This window comes from Rhinolophus sinicus, linkage group LG03 (assembly GCF_036562045.2).
Source record: "Rhinolophus sinicus isolate RSC01 linkage group LG03, ASM3656204v1, whole genome shotgun sequence".
Taxonomy (NCBI): domain Eukaryota; kingdom Metazoa; phylum Chordata; class Mammalia; order Chiroptera; family Rhinolophidae; genus Rhinolophus; species Rhinolophus sinicus.
In genome coordinates, this window is record NC_133753.1 from 78,269,357 (window position 1) to 78,293,472 (window position 24,116).

The 24,116-nt window shown below is 36.9% G+C and overlaps 1 protein-coding gene and 1 long non-coding RNA gene across 6 annotated transcripts in view; one reads left to right on the plus strand and one right to left on the minus strand.

Moving 5' to 3' along the window:
• The first annotated feature begins 3,746 nt into the window (after window positions 1-3,746).
• Window positions 3,747-24,116, plus strand: part of G2E3 (G2/M-phase specific E3 ubiquitin protein ligase) — a 51,730-nt gene continuing 31,360 nt past the window's right edge. Inside the window, exons 1-4 of one of the 5 annotated variants that reach the window (XM_074328124.1) lie at window positions 3,747-4,109; window positions 13,559-13,606; window positions 14,695-14,735; window positions 22,640-22,737. In XM_074328124.1, coding sequence (XP_074184225.1) covers window positions 14,699-14,735; window positions 22,640-22,737 — 135 coding nt within the window. In that variant the 5' untranslated portion in view covers window positions 3,747-4,109; window positions 13,559-13,606; window positions 14,695-14,698. Of the gene's footprint in view, window positions 4,110-13,558; window positions 13,607-14,694; window positions 14,736-17,309; window positions 17,408-22,639; window positions 22,738-24,116 lie in introns of all 5 variants that reach the window. The other 4 variants (XM_074328123.1, XM_074328125.1, XM_019754520.2 and 1 more) reach the window with 4 other exon arrangements.
• Window positions 16,142-24,116, minus strand: part of LOC141570622 (uncharacterized) — a 42,735-nt gene continuing 34,760 nt past the window's right edge. Inside the window, exon 3 of the long non-coding RNA XR_012494830.1 lies at window positions 16,142-16,371. This is a non-coding gene — a long non-coding RNA (uncharacterized LOC141570622). The remainder of the gene's footprint in view (window positions 16,372-24,116) is intronic.

Here is a 24,116-nt window from a genome sequence, read left to right on the forward strand (position 1 = left end):
GCCTTTCTCATTTCCTATTCAACATATTTTTCTTTTGTCCATTTTTATTATTTTTCAAAAATAAAATTATAAAAACTGTTTACATTAACATTGTTAATATGTATTACAAATATTTTTTCACAGTCTCTCATTTATATGTTGATGTTTTATGGTGAACCTTGCCAGGTAAATACTTTGGACTTTAACATAGTCATATGTATTTGTAGGGAAGCAAAATTTTTTCCTCTACCCTTTTATTTTCAGTACTTAGAGTCCTGCAAAATAAACTGACAAAAGATAGATTAATAGAGAAAAGGTGTAAAAAGTTTCTTTTTAATTTTACATGCACGGGTCCACAGTAAAGAAGTGAAAACCCAAAGAAGTAGTTGGGCTTAAGAGCTTACATACCACTTTAACAAGTGGCAAAAAATTGAGAAGTGACTAGACAAAGGAAGAAAGGTTTGGGCTTCTAGGAGCAGTAAATTGTGGAAAAGTAAGTATATGGGGGAAACTAATGGTAGATAAGGGTTATTTAGTAAGACTTTTTAATGTAGACTCCTTGGTTCCATCTTCATCTCTAGTGATAAAGGGTGTTCTCCACGTCTTGGTACAGGATAGAGAAGGGGAACACCTTTAGAAAGGGAAATTTTTGCCTTGCTTTTATTAGATAGGGGAAGGGAAGAGAGTTCTTCCTGTGTTTGCTTTTTTCTCAATTGTCTTCAACTCCAAATAATTTTTATGGCAAAGTGTCATACGTTGTGGTGGCATAGTCATCTATTATTTTATGGCTTCTAAGGTTCCTCCCTTCTTTAATAAGTCTTTTCTAACCTAAAGTCAGAGTTATTCTTCTAATTTGTCTCCCAATACATTTTTATTATATTTTTATATTTCAATCTATAATCCTTCTAGAATTTATTTTGGCATATGGTGCAAGATAGAGGCCTAACTTTGTATCTTCCATATAGATAGTCAGTGACCGCCTTTTCTTGTTAATTTATAAATGAAACATCTTTTTCCTATTAAACTGAAATGCCACATTTATGATATATTAATGTTCCACATATAACTGAATTTTCCTGGATTCTCTAGGTATTTGTCTTTTTTATGCTAAAAGAATTTTTTCTCTACTACTCTTTGATCATAGTAGCTTTGTGGTAAGTGTTGCTCTCTAGTAAGACAAATGATCTCCTCCCAGACTCCGATAATATTTTTCTAAAATATCTTAATTCTTATATCTACCATTTAAAAATATTGAAATCACTTATGTTCTCCAATTACACTTTTTAAAAATATTAAGGCCTATATTTTTCTTTAAATTTATTTCTAGGCATTTTGTTGTTATCGCCACTCATGTTGGTTGTGGTAAAAATCTTTCAGAGTAGATTCTAGGAGCCCTTCTGCCAAAGCTCTTCGTATTGACTCTTGTATGTAAGCTGATGACCATTGATCTCAAAAGTGATTTTGATTTGTTTTCTGCTGTATATGGGTGAATAGGAGGAGGAAAGCAGGGAAGAGAGGTTACTTTAGCTATGGTTAAAATTTTCAACAGATCTAGTTCTCAACTAGTTCAAAATACTAAGGGGGTGGTCATCAGAAACTAAATAACATCCTTTGTCCTTTTTTTCTTCAGTTTTTGAAGCTGTTATTAAGTGTAATACTCATCAATGTATTTCCTGAATTGAAAAAAAATGTATTAGCTATCAGAATGCATAATCTGATGGCCAGATTTTTTAGATTTAAATGTTCTGTTGTGCATATTTTCTTTAAAAACCTCTTAACTCTGTGTTTACTTAGTCTCCTTGATTTAGTCAGTGGGTATCAGTATTTATTGCACATCCTCTTTGTTTATGAAATGCTGTAGCATTACTTGAATACTGATTGTATGGAAATTTACCTATAGTCACTCTGGGGGGAAAAAGGAGTAACCGTTTAAATAGTACAAATAACTTGACAGGCCACTCAATAAACACCAGCCTTAGGCAATTTATACAATTAAGCCCAGCTAATCCTATGGGGGAAAAAAAAGTCAATGACTTTAAAGGGTTTTCCACTGCGTTGAAAAATTAATCTCATTGGTCTGACTGATGGCAGGGCTGCTGGGTGATTAACTTTGTCAATATTTTGGAGGAAGAAACTGAGGAAATCATTAAGGGTCCTAAAGAAGTACTGACTGAGGAAAACTCGGAGAACAAATATTTAAAAACTTGCCTATCTAGATCATATATATATATATATATATATATATATATACATATATATTATTTTATAGATATATAGTAATTTAAGATTGTTTTGTGGGCTTTCCAAGGGCAATTTGAGTATATTTAACTTTTGCTTGCAGATTAATTTGAGAATTTAATGTATGTAAAGAATGAAAATGGTGGGCAGATGCCAAGAATTATGAAAGACACAGGAAAAAATATATATATGTATTATATATGTGTGTGTGTGTGTGTGTGTGTGTGTGTATGACATAGTTTCTGCCTACAAGGAACTTGAAGAAACAATATATTTAATGGGGCTGTATTAAAAATGTGGGACATTAAACAATGTAACATCATGAAGACAGCATGTATGGTCAAACCATCACTATATAATTGCTGAAAGAATGAATGAATGAATGAATGAATGGACATAGACTATTCAAACATTATACGTTGTACATTTAAACCTGATTCTGTATCTAGAATATATTCAATTTCTAACAATCTTGTTTTAAAAACAATTAAAGCTGCAAGAGTAAAACATGCTTATTAAAAAATGTAACTGGTTATAAAGTGTTAAAAAATTCTCTTCCCATCCTCATTTACCAATCTGACTCACAGAGATAACTTTGCAATGTATCCATCCAGAAACTTTGCCTGCCATATACATACACATATTTTTAAGGATACTGTATATAGTCCTTCTAAAGCTGATTTTTTTTCATTATTTCATTTGACTACTTACTGATACACTTCGTTATTTTTAGTGCCTGACTAGTGCCAGTATATCAGATTCTAAAGTCAGAAACTTACTTAATCATTTTCTTATTCCTAGACACTCAGGTTATTTATTTTCCACTGTTAAAAACAGTTCATCAGTTAATAGCTTTATATCTCCTTGTGTCAGATTATCTGTAAAATAAATTCCCAGAAATCTAGTGAATCCTTCAAATTGCAGTTTTGACGGAGGCTGAAGTGTTCTATCATGACTTTATTTGAACTGATCAGTTTAGGTAAATCAATGCTATTAGATATGAGGATGAACTGGTGGCAACGTCAAGATCAGAAGCTGGAGACATTTTGGATCGAGGATACACTGTGCAATCCTTGATTAAGGAAAATGACACCGTTGTCCCAAGAGTCTCATAGGACAACTACATAATCATCTTATAAAATGGTCTCTAATTGGGGGTGGGGGGAAATTTGTCGCTTTCTAACACTTAGCCTCAAATATTTTATTTGGAACCAGGTCGGGTCCTGCCACTTGTGGTTGGAATAAGGTTGATTAATACACTTGGCTTTTTGTCTTCCTCAAACACGGGAGGAAAAAGAGGTTAAAGGTCCTGCCTCTGCCGGGATAGCGCTAAGCAGACCCAGGGAAACTCCACTAGGGGGTTGTTGTTTTTCTTGCTGTTGCTGTTGTTTACGCGAGGGTAAGGGAAGGGGTACAAACGTCCGGGCTCCAGTAGTGCTTTTATTCTCTCCATATTTGGAGGAAAGAAACTTCAGCACGTCTCTGTCCGTTTCAAAAACAAGAGGATCCGTTCCAAAGCCACCAGGCAGAAACACCGACCCCCCTCGCCGGGACTTCCTTTTTTTACTGTGGATCTACGTAGGGAGCGAGACAAAAGAAACGGAAGGTACTCGGTAGAGCCACCACAGCTCCCTCCGCGCGAGGAGCCGCGGCGCGCCGGGCTCTTCCCACCTCTCGCGTCGCCGCGGGCCCCGCCTCTCCAGGGGCGGGGCTACGCTCTTCTTCCGGGGCGCGGACGGAAGTGGACGAATTTGAATCGTGTCGGCGGTTGTATGAGGATGCTCGCGGTTGGCCTCGCGCAAGAACCGAGTAGTGGTACGGCCGTTCTGGAGCTTCTGCCCCGACTGCCTTAGTCAGTGGACGGGGAACGGGAAACGACGGAATATTCTGAGGTGAGAAGCGGGACCGTCGCAGGGGAAAGGGGGTCGGGAGGCGGGGCAGTGTAGCCGGGGCTTTGGACTGCCTTGGGGGTTTGGGGAGCGGGGGCAGTGTGGGGTCTTGGAGAAGTCGGGGCACTGGGGAGCGTTTCCCTGGCCTGCGCTCCCGGGGGCTTGGCGTACCTAAGGCAATACTGTGTACTGTGGATTCGGAGGCCCCGCACGCCCGAGGTTGAGCTGGTTTAAACGCTTGACTTTCTGGTAATAGCGGGTTAGTATTTTTGTTGGTTCGGCTGGAATACTGAAGCTTCAACAGTAGTTACCTAGTTGCGAAGGCGTTACCACAGGTAAAAGAATCTTACTTTATTAAAGATGGAAGGTTGGGGACAGGTTTAGAATGAGGAGATGCTCTGTGGCTCCGAGTTCCTCCTAAGAGAGCGACCCGTAGAAGTCTATTACTTGGGCCCGCAGGGAAATGACAGTCTTTGAAATGCCTGCTGGGGATTTAAACTGAAATCGGAGTATCCATTGTATTTAAAACCCGGGTATTTTTCGTTCACGGTTGACATTTTCCACGTTCATTTAAACTGGCCGCAGTAACAGCGGTGATTCACAAGGTTTGCTCACAATAAGAATAAGAATAAGGTTTAGTTCCACAGATCTACCTTTTCACCGCCTTCCTTCATTGGCCAGTTGGGTTATTGTGGAGTCATTTTGGAAGTACTCTAGTATTTACAGCATGGGGTTTTCTTTGTTTTCGTTTTTTGGTGTTTTTGGTTTTTGTTTTATTTATTTTTAATGATGAACTGCCTAAAATATCAAACTCTAGCGCCATAGCAAAATCATGATTTCTGGAATAGTTAGTGGTGTACCCTAAATGTAAACTATAAATGAGTACCTTAAATGTGTAGAAGTTTAATATCTTGCCCTATTGAAAACTGTCAGGTTAATTTTGTGTTGCTTTATAGGAACAGATATTTTATTTTTTTTAAGATTTTAACACCAGGGTATCCTACCATATAAATATATAAACATCTTTTTAAAAGTAGGACTTAGTAATATTCAGAATAGACGTTCCTTCATCCAATGCTGGCTACTCCCACTCTCCTCGTATCTCTGCTAATGAACGTTTGTTTCATTATTAGCCAGGAAAAATATAGTTTTCAACTTCCATCATTTATGATTGTTGAAATTTAAAATTTTGTTTAAGACTGCATTAAAGAGATTAGATATACTTTCCTAAGGATTGCAGACAACTGCTGCTCATTTTATATAAGCTACCAGTAAGTGGTAATTAAAAAAAAAAAAAGTCTCAAAAAGAAATAGTCTCTGCATTTTAACCTGTTTCTTTTCCTTACCTGGACTCTTTTCATTGAGTTTTTGTTCTGTCTACCTAAATCAGCGAGTTTCAAATTTTATTTCGTACACATTACCTTGAAGGATTTATTAAGCTCTGATTCCTGCACTTCAAATCTCAGAGTAGGTCTGGAAGATGGGGTTGAGGAATCTGTAAATTTAACTGGGAAGTTAGAAAATTTAGCCAGTTTTCTGACTTGATCTTTCCTAGAGAGGCTTTATAATATATAGGTTAAGGGCATGGAACTGGTGCCAAATTGCCTGGGTTTGAATTCCATCTCTTCTATCTTGGTGAATATTCTTTGTAAGCCTGAGAAGAATGTATTCTGCTATTGTTGGATGAAATAGTCCATTATATCCAATTGGTTGATGATGTTGAGCTCAACTATGTCTTTACTGATTTTTTTGCCTGCTGAATCTCTCCATTTTTGGTGGAGGGGTGTTGAAGTCTACAACTGTGATAGTGGATTTATCTGTTTCTCTTTTCAATTCTATTAGTTTTTGCCTCACAGAGTTACGTAACACTCTGTTGTTCGGCACATGCATGTTAAGTATTGTTATATCTTCTTGGAGAGTTGACCCCTCTGTCATTATTTATTTCTGATAAGTTTCCTTACTTTGAACTCTGCTCTGTCTGAAATTGATATAGATATTCTTGTTTTCTTTTGTTGAAGAAAACAAAAGTGTTAGTGTTAGCATGGGATATTTTGGTTAGTGTTAGCATGGGATATTTTTCTCCATCCATTTACTTGTAATTTGTATTTAAAGTGGGTTGCTTGTAGACAGCATATGATTTGGTCTTATTTTTTGATCCACTCTAACAAATCAGTCTTTTAGTTGGTACATTTAGACCGTTGACATCAAAGTGATTATTGATATAGTCGGTTTAATATCTACCATATTTGCTACACTTTTCTATTTGTTGCCCTTGTTCTTTGTTTCTCTTTTTGTCTCCACTCTTTATGTCTTTAGTGATTTTTAGTTGAGCAATTTGTATGATTATATTTTCTCTGTTTTTAGGATATGTTATACTTTTATTTTACTTTTTTTTTTAGTGGTTGTTTTACAGTGCAATATACATGTACAACTAATATAATAAAATACATTGTTGCTGTTGTTAGTTTGAACAAACTATTATCCATTAGCTCAGTTAAGAAGAAAAATAAAGGTTCTTATTTTACCTACACTTATTCCTTATTTGGTGTTCTTCCTTTATATGTGTAGATTTGAATTTCTGACCTTTGTTATTTTCCTTGTCTCTCAAGAACTTTTAACATTTCTTGCAAGGTAGGTCTACCGGCAACAAATTTCCTCAATTTTTGCCTAAGAAAGTTTTTCTCCTTCACCTTTTTTTTTTTCTTTTTTAAGTAAATTTTATTGGGGAACAGTGTGTTTTTCCAGGGCCCATCAGCTCCAAGTCGTTGTCCTTCAATCCAGTGTGGAGGGCGCAGCTCAGCTCCAAGTCCAGTTGCTGTTTTCATTCTTAGTTGCAGGGGGCGCAGCCCACCATCCCATGGTGGGAATTGAACTGGCAACCTTGTTAAGAGCTCTTGCTGTAACCAACTGAGCCATCTGGCTGTCCCTCTCCTTCACTTTTGAAGGATAATTTCAAAAGATACAGAAAAATAGGTTGGTTTTTTTTTTCTTTAAGTACTATAAATGTTTCACACCACTGTCTTTTTGCTGCATGGTTACTGAGAAGTTGGATGTAATTTCCACCTTTGTTCTTCTGTAGATAAGGAGTCCCCCTCCCCCCACTTCCCCTACCCTGGCTTCTTTCAGTGTTTTTAAATTTATCTTTGTTTTTCTGAAGTTTAAAACAAACCTAGGTATAGTTTTGGGGCATTTATACTGCCTGGTGTTCTCTGAACTTCCTGGATCTGTGGTTTGGTGTTTGGCATTAATTAGTCCTTAAGTTTTTATTGTTTCAGGTATTTCTTCTGTTCCTTTCTCTTTTTTTTCCTTCTGGTATTCCCAAAATGTGTATGTTACACCTTTTGTAATTACCCCACAGTACTTGGATATTCTGTTCTGGTTTTTGTTTGTTTGTTTTTTATCTTCTTTCTCTTTGCTTTTCAGTTTTAAAAGTTTCTATTAAGATATCTTCAAGCTCCAATTCTTTGTCCAGTCTACTAATAATCCCATCAGACACATTTCTTTATTTCTATTACAGTGTTTATCATCTCTCTAGCATTTACTTTGGTGTATTCTTAGGATTTCTATCTATTTATTAGGTTGGTGCAAAGGTAATTGCGGTTTTTGCAATTATTTTTAACCTTTTAAACTGTGATTACTTGTGCACCGAACTAATACATTGCCCATCTGTCCTTGTATACTGTCTACTTTATCCATTAGAGCCCTTAGTATATTAATCATAGTTGTTTCAAATTCCTGGTTTGATAATTCCAACGTTCCTGCCATGTCTGGTTCTGATGCTTGCTCTGTCTTTTCACATTGTGCTTTTTGCCATTTTGTATGTCTTGTAAGTTTTTCTTGATAGCCAGACATGATGTACTCAGTAAAAGAAATTGCTATAAATAGACCATTAATAAAAATCATATGTTCATATCAATAGATGCAAAAAAAGAATTTGACAAGATACAACATTCATTTGTGCTTAAAACACTCAATAAAGTAGGTATAGAAGGAAAGTATATCAACATAATAAAGGCCTTGTATGCATGACAAGCCCACAGCTAACATCATACTTAGTAGTGAAATGTTGAAAACTTTTCCTGTAAGATCAGGAAGAAGACAAAGGTGCCTAATCCTATTCAGCACAGTACTGGAAGTCCTAGCCAGAGCATTCAGGCAAGAAAAAGAAATAAAAGGCATCCAAATTGGAAAGGAAGAAGTAAAGTTGTCTGTTTGCAGATGATAGTCTTATATATTGAAAATCCTAGGGCCAGTGCGGTGGTGGCTCAGGCGGTTGGAGCTCAGTGCTCCTAACACCGAAGGCTGCCGGTTCGATTCCCACATGGGCCAGTTGGCTCTCAACCACAAGGTTGCCAGTTCGATTCCTCGAGTCCCACAAGGGATGGTGGGCGGAGCCCCCTGCAACTAAGATTGAACATGGCACCTTGAGCTGAGCTGCCGCTGAGCTCCCGGATGGCTCAGTTGGTTGGAGCGCATCCTCTCAACCACAGGGTTGCCGGTTCAACTCCCGCAAGGGATGGTGGGCTGCTCCCCCTGCAACTAGCAACGGCAACTGGACCTGGAGCTGAGCTGCGCCCTCCACAACTAAGATTGAAAGGACAACAACTTGACTTGGAAAAAAAAAAGTCCTAGAAGTACACACTGTTCCCCAATAAAGTCCTGTTCCCCTTCCCCAATAAAATCTTTTTAAAAAAAAAAATTAAAATCCTAAAGAGCCTACCAAAAAACTGTTAGAATAGCCACCCAGCTACAAGGAGAGGGAATTCGCCTTACTTTTTTTTTATATTAGTTATCATTGCTGTGTAGCAAATTACCCCCAAAACTTGGTGACTTAAAACAACAAATATTTTTTATCTAACGATTTCTGTGGGTCAGAAATTTGGGAGCAGCTTAGCTGCCTGTTCCTGGCTTAAGGTCTCCCAGGAAGTTGCTCTCATACGGTCAGCCAGGCTGCAGTTGTCTGAAGAGTGAGCCTGAAGAATTCACTTTTGAATTGGCTCACACAAGGCTTCGGGCAAATGGCCTGAGTTTTTTGCCAAGTGGGCCTCTTTAAGGAGCATCTTAAAAGTCCTTCTGACTTGGCAACTAGCTTCCTCCAGGGCAGGTAACTCATGATAGAGAACAAAAACTAAGTCTCAATGCCTTTTATGACATTGTCACACATTGTCATGTCCACAGGGCTTTTTGATGGAAGCAAGTTACTAAGCACGCAGCCACAGTCAAGGAAAGGGAAATGAAGCCCCACCTTTTGAAGGAGGAGGAGAGTCAAACTGAATATTATTAACTAACCAAGTGGAGGTAGGCAGTGGAAGAGACTCAGAATACCTCTTGACAGTGGCTTTCTGGAACACTTCATTAAATTGTTGGTGATTTCTCAAGGAAAGGGGAATAATTTGATATTTCTGAGATTAAGTCTGGTGTTAAGACGGGCTATTATTGAGATATATACTTACATAACATTGTTTTCCTCATTCTACTTAGGATATTTTAAAAATTAATGTATTGGAAGGAAAACATGATAAACCCAATAAAAAATACATAAGTAGTCCTTTTTTTTTTTCTGCTGAAGTTTTGTTTTGGAGACAGTTGTTTGAAATACAGCAGTCATCAATCAAGATTTAGAAACAAAAATTTTATTTCAGGTGCTGGGGATTAGGAAGAAGGCTAATGTGAATTGGTCAAAAGTATGAATTATGACATATCTTTTTTTTTTTTAAAGAGTTTATTGGGGCAGAGGAACAGGACTTTATTGGGGAACAGTGTGTATTTCCAGGACTTTTTATTGGAGAACAGTTATGTATTTTTCCCAGGACTCGGCAGCTTCATCAAGTTGTTGTCCTTTCAGTCTTAGTTGTGGAGGGCGCAGCTCAGCTCCAGGTCCAGTTGCTGTTGCCGTTGCTAGTTGCAGGGGGCGCAGCCCACCATCCCTTGCGGGAGTCGAACCGGCAACCTTGTGGTTGAGAGAACACGCTCCAACCAACTGAGCCATCTGGCCACCCAGGAGCTAAGGGGTAGCCCATTGAATTTATTCTAGTTGCGGAGGGCGTAGCTCACTGGTCCTTGTGGGGATCTAACCAGCAGCCCATTGCCCAGAGCTCATGCTCTAACCAACTGAGCCACCTGACCTCCCGTAATATCTTTAGAACATCCAATTTGGGAGTAACTTTTAATTTTGATATAATTTTAAACTTAGAGAAAAGTTAAAATACTAGTATGAGGGACTTTTATATCCCCTTTACCCAGATTCACCAATTCATGTTTTTTGACATTTATCATTCTTTCTCCTGTGTAAAACCGGCAGGAATAAACCTGTAGTGTGATAATTAGGTTTTTTTGACTCATTGCAATGAGATTGCAGACCAGAGGAACCACAACGTTTCTTACCAAAGGGTAAAAGAGATTTCTTATAGGATTTTGGAGAAGGGTGACATTCAGGTGAAATTTAAATAAAATAGTGTTTTTATAGGGACAGAGCAAAGCCAGGGCTGTGTGTAAAGGAGTCAACATTAGGTCTGGACTATGAAGTGGACCTAGGGCGTTGTTTCCTTGAAAACTACAAAATTCAGAGAAGGAATGTTGTGTTAAAACTCTTATCTGTAGCTCTGGTATCTCTGTTGGAAATCAGGATTTCATCTCTCTGTCAAAGTTATTACTTAGATCCTTCTAGCAAAAGTAGGATATTTCAGAAAGTTTCCTCATGTCCCTTTCCAGTCATTTCCCTGCCTGAGAAACAAGCACTGTTCATTTTTTTCATGATGGATTAGTTTTGCCTGTCCTAGAACTTCATGGGAGTGGGATAATGTGGATATGAACAGTAGTGTGTAGTTTCGCACAGCGTAGTATCTGTGAGAGTCATTTGTTTTGTTTGAATCTTGCAGCACTTTTTACCTTTTCTTTGCCAAGTAGTATTGCATTTTATCATTATACTGCAGTTTTTTTAATCCATTTTCTTGTTGATGGACTTGTGGGTTTCCAGTTTTGGAGTATCATGAAGAAGGCTGCTAATGAACATTTTTATATAAAGTTTCCTGTCTGTATATGTTTTTATTTCTCTTGGATAAATACCTAGGTGTGAAATTCCTGCATCAAAGGCTAGGTGCAGGAATATATGTTTAATTTTAAGAAACTGCCAAAACTTTTCAAAATAATTGTTCCATTTTACATTCCCATCAGCAATTTGTGAGAGGTCCCCAGTTGCTTCAGATCCTTTGTAGTGTTTGGTGTTGGTAGTCTTTTTAATCTTAGCCATTATTTAGGGGTATGAAGTGGTCTTTCAGAGTAGTTTTAATTTTATTATCCTAATTACCATGATGTTGAGCATCTTTTTATGTGTTTATTGGCCATTCATATCTTCCATCATGAAGTGTCTGTTCATGTCATTTGCCCATTTCTTTATTGGATTGTTTGCTTTATATTGTTGAGTTGTAGTAGTTCTTTACGCACGTGTATTTAGAGTACAAGGCTTTGTCAGACACGTTTAACAAATACTTTCTCCCAGTCTGAGGCATGCGTATTCACTTTCTTAATGGTATCTTTTGATGAGTGGAAGATTTAATTTTGATGAAGTACAATTGATTACTTTTTCTTTTAAAACTTTTGTAGTTTTAGCTTTTACAGTTAGGTCTATGACCCACTTGAAATTAATTTTTATTTATGGTGTGAAGTGGATCAGGTTCATTTGTTTTCCATGTGGATAGCCACTCTTTCCAGCACCATTTTTTGATAAGAACCACCACCCCACCCCACCCCACACACACTGAATTGTTTGGTACCTTTGTTGAAAACAAAAGGACTAGAAAAGTGTGGATCTATTTCTGGGCTTGTTCTGTTGGTCCTTGTGCAATAGTATTAATACACTTTGAAAAACGATATAAAGTGCTTAGTATTAGATATTGGCATACATAGCATAAACCTTTCCCATTCATGTTTTGATAACATTGGAGATCTTTCTTATGATTAACTTATGGCCAATGATATTTGGAGGCTTTTCAAGCATAGTTCTCTACATACTCCTGTGCTACATTTTTGTGTGTCTTGTGAGATTGATGTTCACTTTTATTCTTTTATATGTGTTTGTAAATATGAGAAAGTGCTTATTCACTACACAGTTCTAAAATTAACAAGACGCTTCAGGTGCCTTTTTAAAAGTAAAATAGTTGTCTATACATTTATTATAAAAATCTAGACAGGATTTCATCGCACTGTCCACCAAAAGAGATGCCCTGGGTCCTTGCAGTGGGAAGGGGAAGAGGAGCAGATGTTATGGTTTCTTTACAAAGAAAACTTAGTCTAGAACCTTGCCCATTCGTACCAATACTGTAACATAATTATCAGTCACATTCAGCAAATATTTATTAGCACTTTTCTGAATGATATGGGGATTTTACCCTCATGGAATTTAGCAGTGTAGCTGAGGAATTAACAAAATTGAAAAAAACATAAAGTAATGTTATGCTTAATGTTTGCATCAATGACATTGAGAGAGTTTTACATATTTTTATTAAAAATGCCTGTGTTGTGGGCCTCAATATTATTCTGAGTTACAATAAATCTAAAAGTAAACAATGGATGGTTGCAATTCACTCACAGAGGGGAGAGGATACGGAATTATAAAATGGAGAGATTGGATCTCATATAAATCTTGTGTTGTTGGAAACTGACTGAACATCATTTATAAGTTAACATTTTTTTGTTTACTCTAGGTGAAGTAGTGTTATCTGTATTTTGAATTTCTGCATAAATTCTTTGGTATGAATGGATTTATGAAAAGCTGAATTCATTATTAGAAGTTGAATTATAAAGAAGTTGTAATAAAAAAAGGCATTTATTCTTTTTATTTACTGTGTTACATCAATTTTAGATGGACACGCCCGTTAGCCCCATATACCTCTTAGGATGTTTAAAATCAGGCTGAGATCCTCAATCAGTTGTGGCCAAGTGAGGCAGTCTACCGTCATGTTATTAATAAACATCAAAAGTGTTGTCATATGCCTGTAGAGAATAAGCAATGCCTCTAAAAAAGAAAAAAAAAAATCAGGAAACACTAAAGGACTGTTCCTTTAACCCTAGACTAATGGTTGTGGGGAAGGGATGGGGAAAGGTAGATAGGCTGGACCTACTTAATTGCAAAGCCTGCTTAAAGTGGAACTCTTTAGTTGTTTTATGGATTCTTTGAAGAAATACCAATCTTGATGGCACAGATGATTTTGTAAGGAAGAACCAGAAAATATTGAAGACGTGCAGTCAAAGTGATTCAAAAGACTTGGACTATGACTTTTTATGAAAGCACAAAAGTGATATGTGAGAAAAATCAGTGTTTAAACCCAAAACAGTTCTTATAATCAGTATGAAATATGAATTCTATATTGTGAGAATGCATTGATGAAACTTGATAGTAATCTTTGTGTGTTTTTTGTCATTTCTTTGCTATTAATATTCTGTATTATTTATAGTGCTCTTTCATTATTTTCATGTAAGCTGGCATCGTCACTCAATTACAGGTTAGTTTATTCCCAGTTACGAGCTCTGTGATCTTGGACAAGTGTTTAACCTCTCTGAGCATTGATTTTGTAGCTATAAAGTAAGATTACATTTACCTAATAGCATTGTTATGTTGTATTTTTCTGTTTCCACTTAAATTCCAAGAGTTAACACATATGTTATCATACTTAAATCTCATAACGTTTCAAGTAGGCTATTCATATACCCTGGGTAAAGTGAAACTTTGTTGCTAAGATGTTCTTTCTCCATTTGATCTTTTGGCACTAGTTAGAAAAATTATATTTCAGTAATGAATGTAAGTAATTTTATTTGTTAACTAGTGGGGAGTGAGGAGACAGAAACAGGCAGGTGACTGTCTTTCAGTATGGAAGTGGTTGAACACTGTACTAGAATGTGCTGTGGCAGTCAGAAGCTTGCAGCTAGCTCTTTGTGGAATCTGCAAATGTTGAACAGCCACAAATACAGCCTGATAAAGGATTGTCTTGTAGGCTTCTCAAATACCAACGGCATTGCTGTTGATGTGATTTTTTTTTTTTTTCCTAACCATTGAACAAATGTTGGTTAACTTATGAACAAAACTAAAATACAAATTTCCTTGCCTTTACACACGAGTTGTATTTTGGAAATACTCGTCTAGTTCTAAAATAACAGGGGGAAAAAAGATGATATTTATGTATAAAATGGGCTTAGGTTCTAGGTTAATGTAATTATAACTAGGTTTTTGTTTTGTTTACCTACCTGAATGTCCAGCTGGAAATTCGAAAGTCTGGACTGTTTGTTGTGTAGGTCAGTTTGGTACATTACAGGGTCTCTTGCAATCCTGGGCCCTTTCTACTAAGTGCAAGAAGTCATCTTAATCATTTGAGAACTAAAAAATATTCCCTCCAGTTTTAACAGTCTTCCCAGGCTTTACCCCTTGTTGAGAACTGTTGGTCTTAGATATGTGAAAGGTGAGGAAATTATGTGCTAGAGTAAGAAATGATATGCAGTTTATTTGTAATCATTCATTGACTAAATTTAATTAAAATAGATCATTTGAGACTTTAAAAATTATGATGGCTGTATTGTATCTTCTTATTTTTCCTAGTAAAATGAATGAAAATAAACCTGATGGCTCACAGACTCTCGGTAAGTAACTGTATTTAAAATAGTATCAAATGTTATTTAAAATATTAAGATATTTTACTCTTGCTTTTTAAATTTTAATACATCTTTTTAAATGCTCCTCAAACCATAGGAATGAATTCCCTTATCCATGGTTACTTCATATATCCATTTATTAACGTACAATATTATGTGTGTTCATTTCAACAAAAAACTGCTATAAGAGGATAATTTGCCAAATTTTATTTGTATTCTCTATATGTATGCATCAGGTATCGTTTGTATCTGAATAAAACAGCATTACTTTTTTAATCAGTAAAATTTTTTTCACATTTTCCTTACAAAAGGAAAAATGCAGGTGAGAACAATTTAAACAATACACGCAACTTTAACGTGAAAAGCAAGTTACCTCTAAGTGCTCACAACAGCCTCCTCAAAGATGCAGACCTTTGTTTTTAGTTGTTTTCTTCTACCACTTCTCCCCCTCATTTACTCCTTTTAAGATTTCTTTTTTGATTCCCTCTCACATTAAAATGTGACACTGAAAACTATACCTTGCCTATCATGTACAGAGAGTATCTGTTGATTATACATCATGTTGAATAAGGAAATGTGTGTTCTTAAAGCTCCCGCTGCTTTCTTGATTTTATCTACAGACTTCTATCAGCTATGCTAGTAATTCTGAAACAGAAATTCATGGACCAGCTTCAAGGTTTGCCAAAGGCAAATACTACCTATACCATTATTCAGTTAATATTTTTCTTAATAAGTATAATAAAGTCAAAACAATTTACTGAATTTTAAACATTAAAATTAAAAAACAACAAAGTACAAATAAAAGCAAAAATAATCTACTTAAAAAATGCATGCCTGAAACCTAGTCTGTTTTGCATTTAGGGTGAGGGGATGAGGGGAACAAATGAAAAGTCATAGGCTCAGAGTATATAGCAGATGCAGCTCCATCCAAGCATATATCATGAGGACTCTTCCGTAGTGTCCACTACTTTCTTGTATTCCTCTTTCTCTTGACAGCTGCACACACACTTATAGCTTAAAGTATAGGCACTAGGGATGAAGGAGTTGAGGTGGGGCTAATGGTGTGTGATGCCCAATAAACAAATAGCAATTTGCTGGAGTTAATGTGATCAGTTACTTTGGATGGAGAAGGGAGGGGAGCTGAAATCTTTCAAAAGATTGTGGGGAGGGGCTTTCAGTTACATGGCTTATTAAACTGGAATAAGAAAGGCAAATGGTGGGATGATATTTCACAATATTAAATATTGGTTCATGCTGTTTGTTTCCAGTCCTGGAATCTGTTTTGTGACTAGCCTGTTAACATATCTATAGTACCTTTTTAATGAATAATATCCATTCTTGATAACATGTATTATTAAATAAGACTAGTCACTATAATAGGTAAACCCTGAAGTCTTAATGGTTTGACACGATAAAAGTTTATTACTTACCCATGTTACAGTCCAGTGTGGATTGGTTAGGGGAGATGGGACAGAAAGGGAGTTTTCTGCTCCATGCAGTCATTTGGAGATTCAGGCTCCTTCCATCTTATGTTGGTCAGCCATCTTGGGATCCTCAGAGTCTCTTCTCTTCAGCTGGGGGTTTTCTCATTGTTTTATTAGTATATTATTAGAAATTTTCTGTGCTAGTAGACATAAGATAGAAAAGATTGATAATTATACTATCACTTACTCAGTTCTATGTGCCACACCCTTTTAATTATTTTACTACATAAATGGATTCCTATATTGTGACCTTTTGTGCTTTGCTTCTTTCACTTAGCATATTTCCAGGCTCATCTATGTTGTTGCATATACCGTGTTTCCCCAAAAGTAAGACCTAGCCCGATAATCAGCTCTAATGCGTCTTTTGGAGCAAAAATTAATATGAGACCCGGTATGATATGACATGTATGATGTACGATAAGATATAATATAATATGACGGGGTCTTATAGTAAAATGAGACTGGGTCTTACATTAATTTTTGCTCAAAAAAAAAATTTTTTTTTTTTTTTTTTTTTTTTTCTCCAAAAGACACATTAGATCTGATGTCTGGCTAGGTCTTATTTTTGGGGAAACATGGTATCAGTACTTCATTAGTTTTTATTGCTGAGTAATATTCTATTGTATGGCTATACTATATTTTGTTTATCCATTAATCCATCCACTGATGGACATTTAGTTTGTTTCTTTTATGGCTATTGTGAACAGTGCTACTATGAACATTAGTGTATGAGATCTGTTTGTATATCTGTTTTAATTTCTTTGGCACATATACCCAGGAGTGGACTTGCTATGTCACGTGGTAACTATGTTTAACTTTTTGAGGAACTGCCAGACTATTTTCCAAAGTAGCTTTCCATTTTTCATTTCCACTAGCAGTGTACGACGGTTCCTGTTTCTCCACAGCCTTACAAACATTTTTTATCATCTGTTATTTGTTACTATGAATGTTAATGCATTTTTATTATAGCCATGCTAGTTGCTGTGGAATGGTGTCTCATTGTGGTTTTGATTTGCATTTCTCTGATTAATAGTATTAAGCATCTTTTAATGTGTTTATTGACTATATATCTTTGCAGAAATGTCTATTCAGATCTTTTGCCACGTTTTAGAATTGGGTTGAAGTTTCGCTATTGACTTCTAAGACTATACATTCTAGACCCTAGACGCTTAACAGGTATATGATTTCCAAATATATTCCCCCATTCTGTAGATTGTCTTTTCATTCCCTTGATTGTGTTCTTTAATGCACAAAAGTTTTAAAATTTGATAAAGTTCAATGTCTATTTTTTTTAATTATATTTACTTTTAGTGTTATGTGATACCTAAATACTATTGCCAAATTCAAGGTTATAGAGATTTACCCCTATTTTTTCTTCTAACAGTTTTATAGTTTTAACTCTTACGATTAGGTCTTTGATTTGTTTTTAGTTAATTTTGTGTATGGTATGAGGTAGGGGTTAATTTTATTTTCTTGCATGTGTCTATCCAGTTGTCCCATCTGTTGAAGAGACTATTATTTCCTCCATTGAATGGTCTTGACATCCTTGTTTAAAATTAATTGACCTTAGATGTGTGGGTTTATTTCTGGGCTCTTCTTTTTCCATTGATCTATATATTTATCCTTATGCCAGTACCACACTTTTTATTTCTATAACTTTGTCATAAGTTTTGAGACTTCTCTCTTTTTTTCTAGGTCAGCCTAAAGTTCTTTTCAAAGAACCAGGTTTGGTTTTTATTGATTCTTTCTGTTGTTTTCTATTCTCTTTCATTTATCTCTGCTCTAATCTTTATTATTTCCTTCTGCTAGCTTTGGGTTTAGATTGTTGTTGTTTTTTTCTTCTAGTTCCTTAAGGCTAAAATGTATTGATTTGGGATCTTTCTTTCTTTTTTTCATTTTCATGAGCCTAAAGATCAGCCATAGGTGAAAGCTTAGGGTTTCTGGGGTCTTTCCTGAGCATACGTCCAGTCCTGAGCATGTGCGTGTTCTTCCAGATTCCCCCAGTATAGGTGGGAACTTTTCAAAACCTTTATTTCCCCATGTAAATCCCTTCTTCTCTCCTAGACTTTTTAGTCTGTCACCTGCTTGCCTGTTATTCTTTGCTTCAAGCTGCTGCAGCTAGTATACGAGTATTTGTCCTAAACGTTTTGACAAGTGGTCAGGCTCTAGCCCTAAGAAAGTTCTCAAGCAGGCGAAACAAGGGCAAGCTCACAGGGATCTAAAAAACAGCATAGGGAATATAATCAATAATATTGTAATAAATTTAAATGGTGTCAGGTGGGTATGAGACTTATCAGGGGGATCACTTGGTAAGTTATATAAATGTAACCACTATGCTGTACACCTGAAACTAATATAATATTGAATATCAACTGTAACAAAAATAAAAGAAAGAAAAAAGGGCAAGCGTCTGAGCTTATTCCTCAGGGAGCCACCACACAGGTCAAAATACACAGTCACATTTCTTTGAGAACAAGGTCCATATTACCTCCTCTTGGACAATCCACACCAGGAGCATGGGCCATGGTAGCTAAGGCCCTGGCCCAGCTGGAGAGTGGGGGGTGGTAGGTAGGTAAGTTAAAATGCCATAAAGCTCTCATCAAAATTTAGTAACGTGTTTCTTTATTGAGCATTTTACCAGTTGTAACTTTTTGAACTAGATTTCAGAGTTTCTGAAAAATAGATTCTAATAGTTTTTGACAGCATAATCGTTGCTGTAGTGGAGTTTTGGAGTTTCCTAATCCATTATTTTTATTTATTTGTTTCGGCATTCAGTGTTACTTTATATTAATTTCAGGTATACTGAAGAATGGTTATACATTTATATAATTTAAGAAGTGATCCCCCTGACAAGTCTAGTACCCACCTGGCACTGTACATAGGTACTACCATATTGACTATATTTGACATCCCCATGACTATTTTGTAACTACCAATTTGTACTTCTTAAGCCCTTCAACTTTTTCACCCTGCCTCCCAACCCCTCTCCCATCTATCACCTAGATAATTCTAGTACCCATCTGACACCATACATAGATATTACCATATTATTGACTATATTCCTTATGCTATATCCTACAGTCCCATTGTAACCAATTTGTACTTCTTAATCCCTTCCCCTTTCTTACTCACCCCCCAACCCCGACCCTATCTGGCAACTATCAAAATGTTCTCTGTTTCTATGAGTATTTTCTGTTTTATTTGTTTGCTTACTTTGTTTTTTAGATTCCAGTTATAAGTGAAATTGCATTACATCTGTCTTTCTCTGTCTGACATACTCCGATTAGCACAATACCCTCCAGGTCCATTCATGCTGCTTCAGATGGGAAGAACCTGTTCCATGGCTGAGCAATATTCCATTGTATATATGTACCATCTACTCTTTATCCATTCATCCATCAGTGGACACCCAGGCTGCCTCCATATCTTGGCCATTGTAAAAAAAAGGCTGCAAAAAATATATGGATGCACATGTCCCCTCAAAGTAGCGTCTTGGGTTTCTTCAGATAAATACCCAGAAGTGGGATTGTTGGATCCTTTGTCGCTTGTTATAGCCTTGTTTTAAAGTATTTTTTAATCTGGTATAAGTGTTATTGCTGCCTCAGCTTTTTTTGTTTCTATTTTCATAAAATACCCTTTCCCATCCCTTTACTTTCAGTCTGTGTGTGCCTTTCTATCTGAAATCAGTCTCTTGTAAGTAGCATATATAAGGGTCTTGTTTCCTTATCCATTCAGCCACCCCAGGTTTTGATTGGAGCGTTTAATCCACTTACACTTAAAGTAATTGTTGATAGATAATGTAGTTATTGCCATTTTATTCATATTTTTTATTTTTTTCTTCTTCTTAAGTCCCTCAAACATTTCTTGTAATACTGGTTTGTTGTTGATGAACTCCTTTAGCTTCTTCTTGTCTGGGAAGCTCTTTATCTGTCCTTTGATTCTAAGTGATAGTTTTGCTGGATAGAATAATCTTGGTTACAGGTCCTTGGTTCTCATCACTTTTGAGGATTTCCTGCTAGTCCCATGTGGCCTGCAAAGTTTCCATTGAGAAATCAGCTGATAGTCTTATGGGAGCTCCCTTGTAGGTAAATAACTGCTTTTATCTTGCTACCTTTAGGATTCTCTCTTTGTCTTTAACCTTTGGCTTTTTAATTACGATGTGTCTTGGTGTGGGCCTCTGGGTTCATCTTCTTTGGGACTCTCTGTGCTTCCTGGACTTTTATAGCTATTTCTTTCAGGTTAGGGAAGTTTTCCGTCATTATTTCTTCAAATAGGTTTTCAGTTCCTTGCTCTCTTTCTCTCTCCTCCTTCTGGTGTCCCTATAATGCGAATGTTGGTACACATGATTTTGTTTCAGAGGCCCCTTAAACTCTCCTCATTTTTGGGGTGTTCTTTTTTTCTTTTTGTTGTTCTGATTGTTTGTTTTTCTGTTCCTTTATCTTCTGAATCACTGATTACATTCTCTGCTTCCTCTAATCTGTTGATTTCCTCTAATACACTCTTCATTTTTGTTATTTTTTATTTCTGACTGGTTCTTTATGCTTTCTATCTCCATTTTTGTTTCTTACCTCTTTGTTGAAGTTCTCCCTTGGATCATTGAACATCCTTATAACCAGTACTTTGAATTCTTCATCTGGTAGATTGCTTTTCTCCATTTTGTTTAGTTATTTTCTGGACTATGTTTTTGTTTGTTTTTTATTTGGGACATATTTCTTTGTCTCCCCATTTGGCTGCCTCCTTGTGTTTGTTTCTGTGTATTAGGTAGGGTTCCTATGCCTCCTGGTCTTAGTAGAGTGGCCTTATGTAGTAGGTGCACCCAGTGGTGCAATCTCTGGTCACTGGAGTGCTCCAGGTATATCCCTCGTGTGGGTTGTGTGTGCCCTCCAGTTATAGTTGAGCCTTGGTTGCTGTTTGCATGACAATGGACGCAATGGACCCTGAGGCTGATTGGTTGTGAGGACTTGCTATGACAACAGTGGAGGAGTTGTACAGGGCCTGACCCTACAGAGCAGGGTTTATTTTAGCAGGGCTCTGGTGCCTGCCAGCGTGCCCTTTGTGTGTCATCCTTGGAGGTGGCTGGGTGATGCTCCAGCCTGGTCTAAACCTGGCCACCAGGTATGCCAGCCCTAGAGCCTCCTGGGAAGGGACGCACTGCAGGCCAAGTTTAGCTGCAGCCTGTGCTGTGCCTGGGGCCACTCAGTATGAACCACCCACAGATGGCTGCCGCCCTCACTGGGTTAGAGGTACCTCAAGAGGACAGTCTATGAACCAAGCTTGGCTGTCACTATTGCCTGGATTAGGGCTGCCCAGCCAGAGGTAGGGGACACAAATGAAGCCAGATGATGCTTGTTTTGTGAACCTTTGAGAGATTTTATGAAAGTCTGCAACATGGGCTAAGACAGGCTGTTTTTATGCAACAGCCACTGGAAGGCGGCTTGTATCCGCGTGAAAGTTGGGTGGGGCAGGGTCTTGGAATCACTAGGGCGAAGCAGATGAAAGGTGATAGCCAGTTTGACAGAGACTCAGGTATAGTGTCTGCCTGCGTCTGCCCACTAGGAATGGGAAGGGCTCAACCAAAGAAACAATGGTTTCTACCAGCTCCTCCATTCAGGAGAAAGCTGATCTCCACCCCTTGACCTGAAGCAGACAATTTATTTTTTCCTATATATCCCTGGTACCTTTCAAGCCACTGCTCCAGGGCTGGAGCTCAGAGTGAACAAGTCCCTCACTGGTAATTCCATGCATTGTCTCTTGAAAAGGTTTGCCTCGGACTCCAGCTGCCCTCCATATCACTTAGCCACAATCTCCGCTGGTTTTCACAGCCAGAAGTTATGAAGACTTCTCTCCCTGGCACTGGAACCCTGGGCTGGGCAAGCTGGTATAGGGCTGGGACCCACTGTATCACTGCGGCCGAGATATCCCTCCAGATTTTTAACGGTCACATGCTGGTATGGGACCAGTCCATTCTGTGTCTTTGCCCCTCCTACTAATTTCAAGGTAGCTTCTTCTGTATGTCTGTAGTTGTAGGGCTTTGGTTCAGCTAGATTTCAGGCGATTCTCAGTGATGGTTGTTCTGTAGTTGAAATGGTCCTGAGAGGAGCTGAGCACATCGTTTATCTCCTGTGCCACCTTGACCAGAAATCTCCTAATCCATTATTTTCTGTGATATTACCCTGCAAGTTGCCATTTTAACCACACACTGGAATTCATCATCAAAGATTAATGGAAAAACATAAAGTCACCTTGTTTTAAAAGCAGTGTTGGACATTTTTAAGTTACTGATAACTACAGTGTGGTTTGCTCGATCAGAACGAATTGAACACATCAATTGAGAGAAGCACAAATTCCATGTGTTTTTTTTGAAAATATAAAAAATATTTTTATATCTATTTCCTTTTTCACTATTAGCTTGTGTTTTCTGTCGAAAGAATGATGACTGTCCTAATAAATATGGAGAAAAGAAAACTAAAGAAAAATGGAATCTCACTGTACATTACTATTGTTTGGTGAGTATAATTTATATTTAAATCCTAGTAATTTGATAGTCTTCTAATGAAGAAAACTAGATCCTGATGACTGGTTTCTAAGAATTGGGTGAGTCACGTAACTTCTCTGGATTTCATTTCGCCTATATGTAAAAATAAGATTTTTCATTTATCAAATTCTGAGATTATGAAGTTAACTTGGTATGTATAAAGACCTGTCATCATTACCTGTTTACTTTTGTCTAACTCTTTGGGGCCTAAGTGACAAAAGGAGAAAATGGTTTGGTTTCTAAGGGAGTTGTTCTTTTTACCACTGTCTTGTTTTCATTGTTGCTAGTGATAAGTCTTAGAAAAAACTTGTTTGAAGGTTCAGAGAGTAGAAGGAATGCGTTTTATTTCACAGAGAATCTGGAAAGAGGAGTTCTGACTAAAGGTATTAAATATTTGTAGAAAAGGAAATAGGCTAATTTATGATTTACTCAGAAGAAACAAAAACTGATTACATTCTGAGAATTAGTCTCTCATTTGTTCTCCTTTCCCTCTAACAACTTCTCACCTCATTGAATCCGTGTCTTAAGTTCTTCCTGGGTGCCTCTGTAGGACTGTTTACAGCATGGCATCTGGCTTCTCCCAGAGCAAGTGATGAAAAAGACAGGGATGGATAGGTACACCAAGATGGAATCATACAACCTATGATGCTATTTGTAAGCAAGTCATTAAGTCTAGCTGACACTCAAGGGGAAGGGAATTAGACCCCACCTCTTAAGGAGTATCAACAAATTTGTGGACATATTTTTATACTCACCACAGTATCCATGTTAAAATTCTTTAGATGCTTCCTTGAGAAAACATCTATTTCTTGGTGGTACTGTAAGACTACGGTTTTGTGTTTCAAGTACCCTATGGGTTAAATAGACTTGTATACTGGTCTAGGAACCTAATTTCTCTGTACCAAGACTTAAGGGAACCTGAAGCTGGAATTCCAAATCTGTTTGTAAGTTAGGATCTATTATATTTTGCATCACAAGAAAACATTTTCATTTTCCTGTTTGACTTTTTATGTAGTAGAATTAAGAGAGCTATTTTATTAGTGGGTTATTTTTTCATAAAGATTTTTAGGTAAAGTATATCACTTTTGATTAGGATATATTTTGCTGATTAAAATAAGCCTCTTTAATCACAAATTTGAAGTATTTTTAATTAATATATTTAAGTGGATCATATCAAAATTTTCCTTACATGCTATCTTATTTTATAATGTTAATGAGTATAATAATTCAAAAACATACCCTAGACTCAACACTTATAAGATTCTATTTCATCGTGAACAGGAAAGTTTGGTAATGTTACAAATGGCAATGGAATGTTAGAGCCGAAAGAGATTTACAGACAAGCTAATC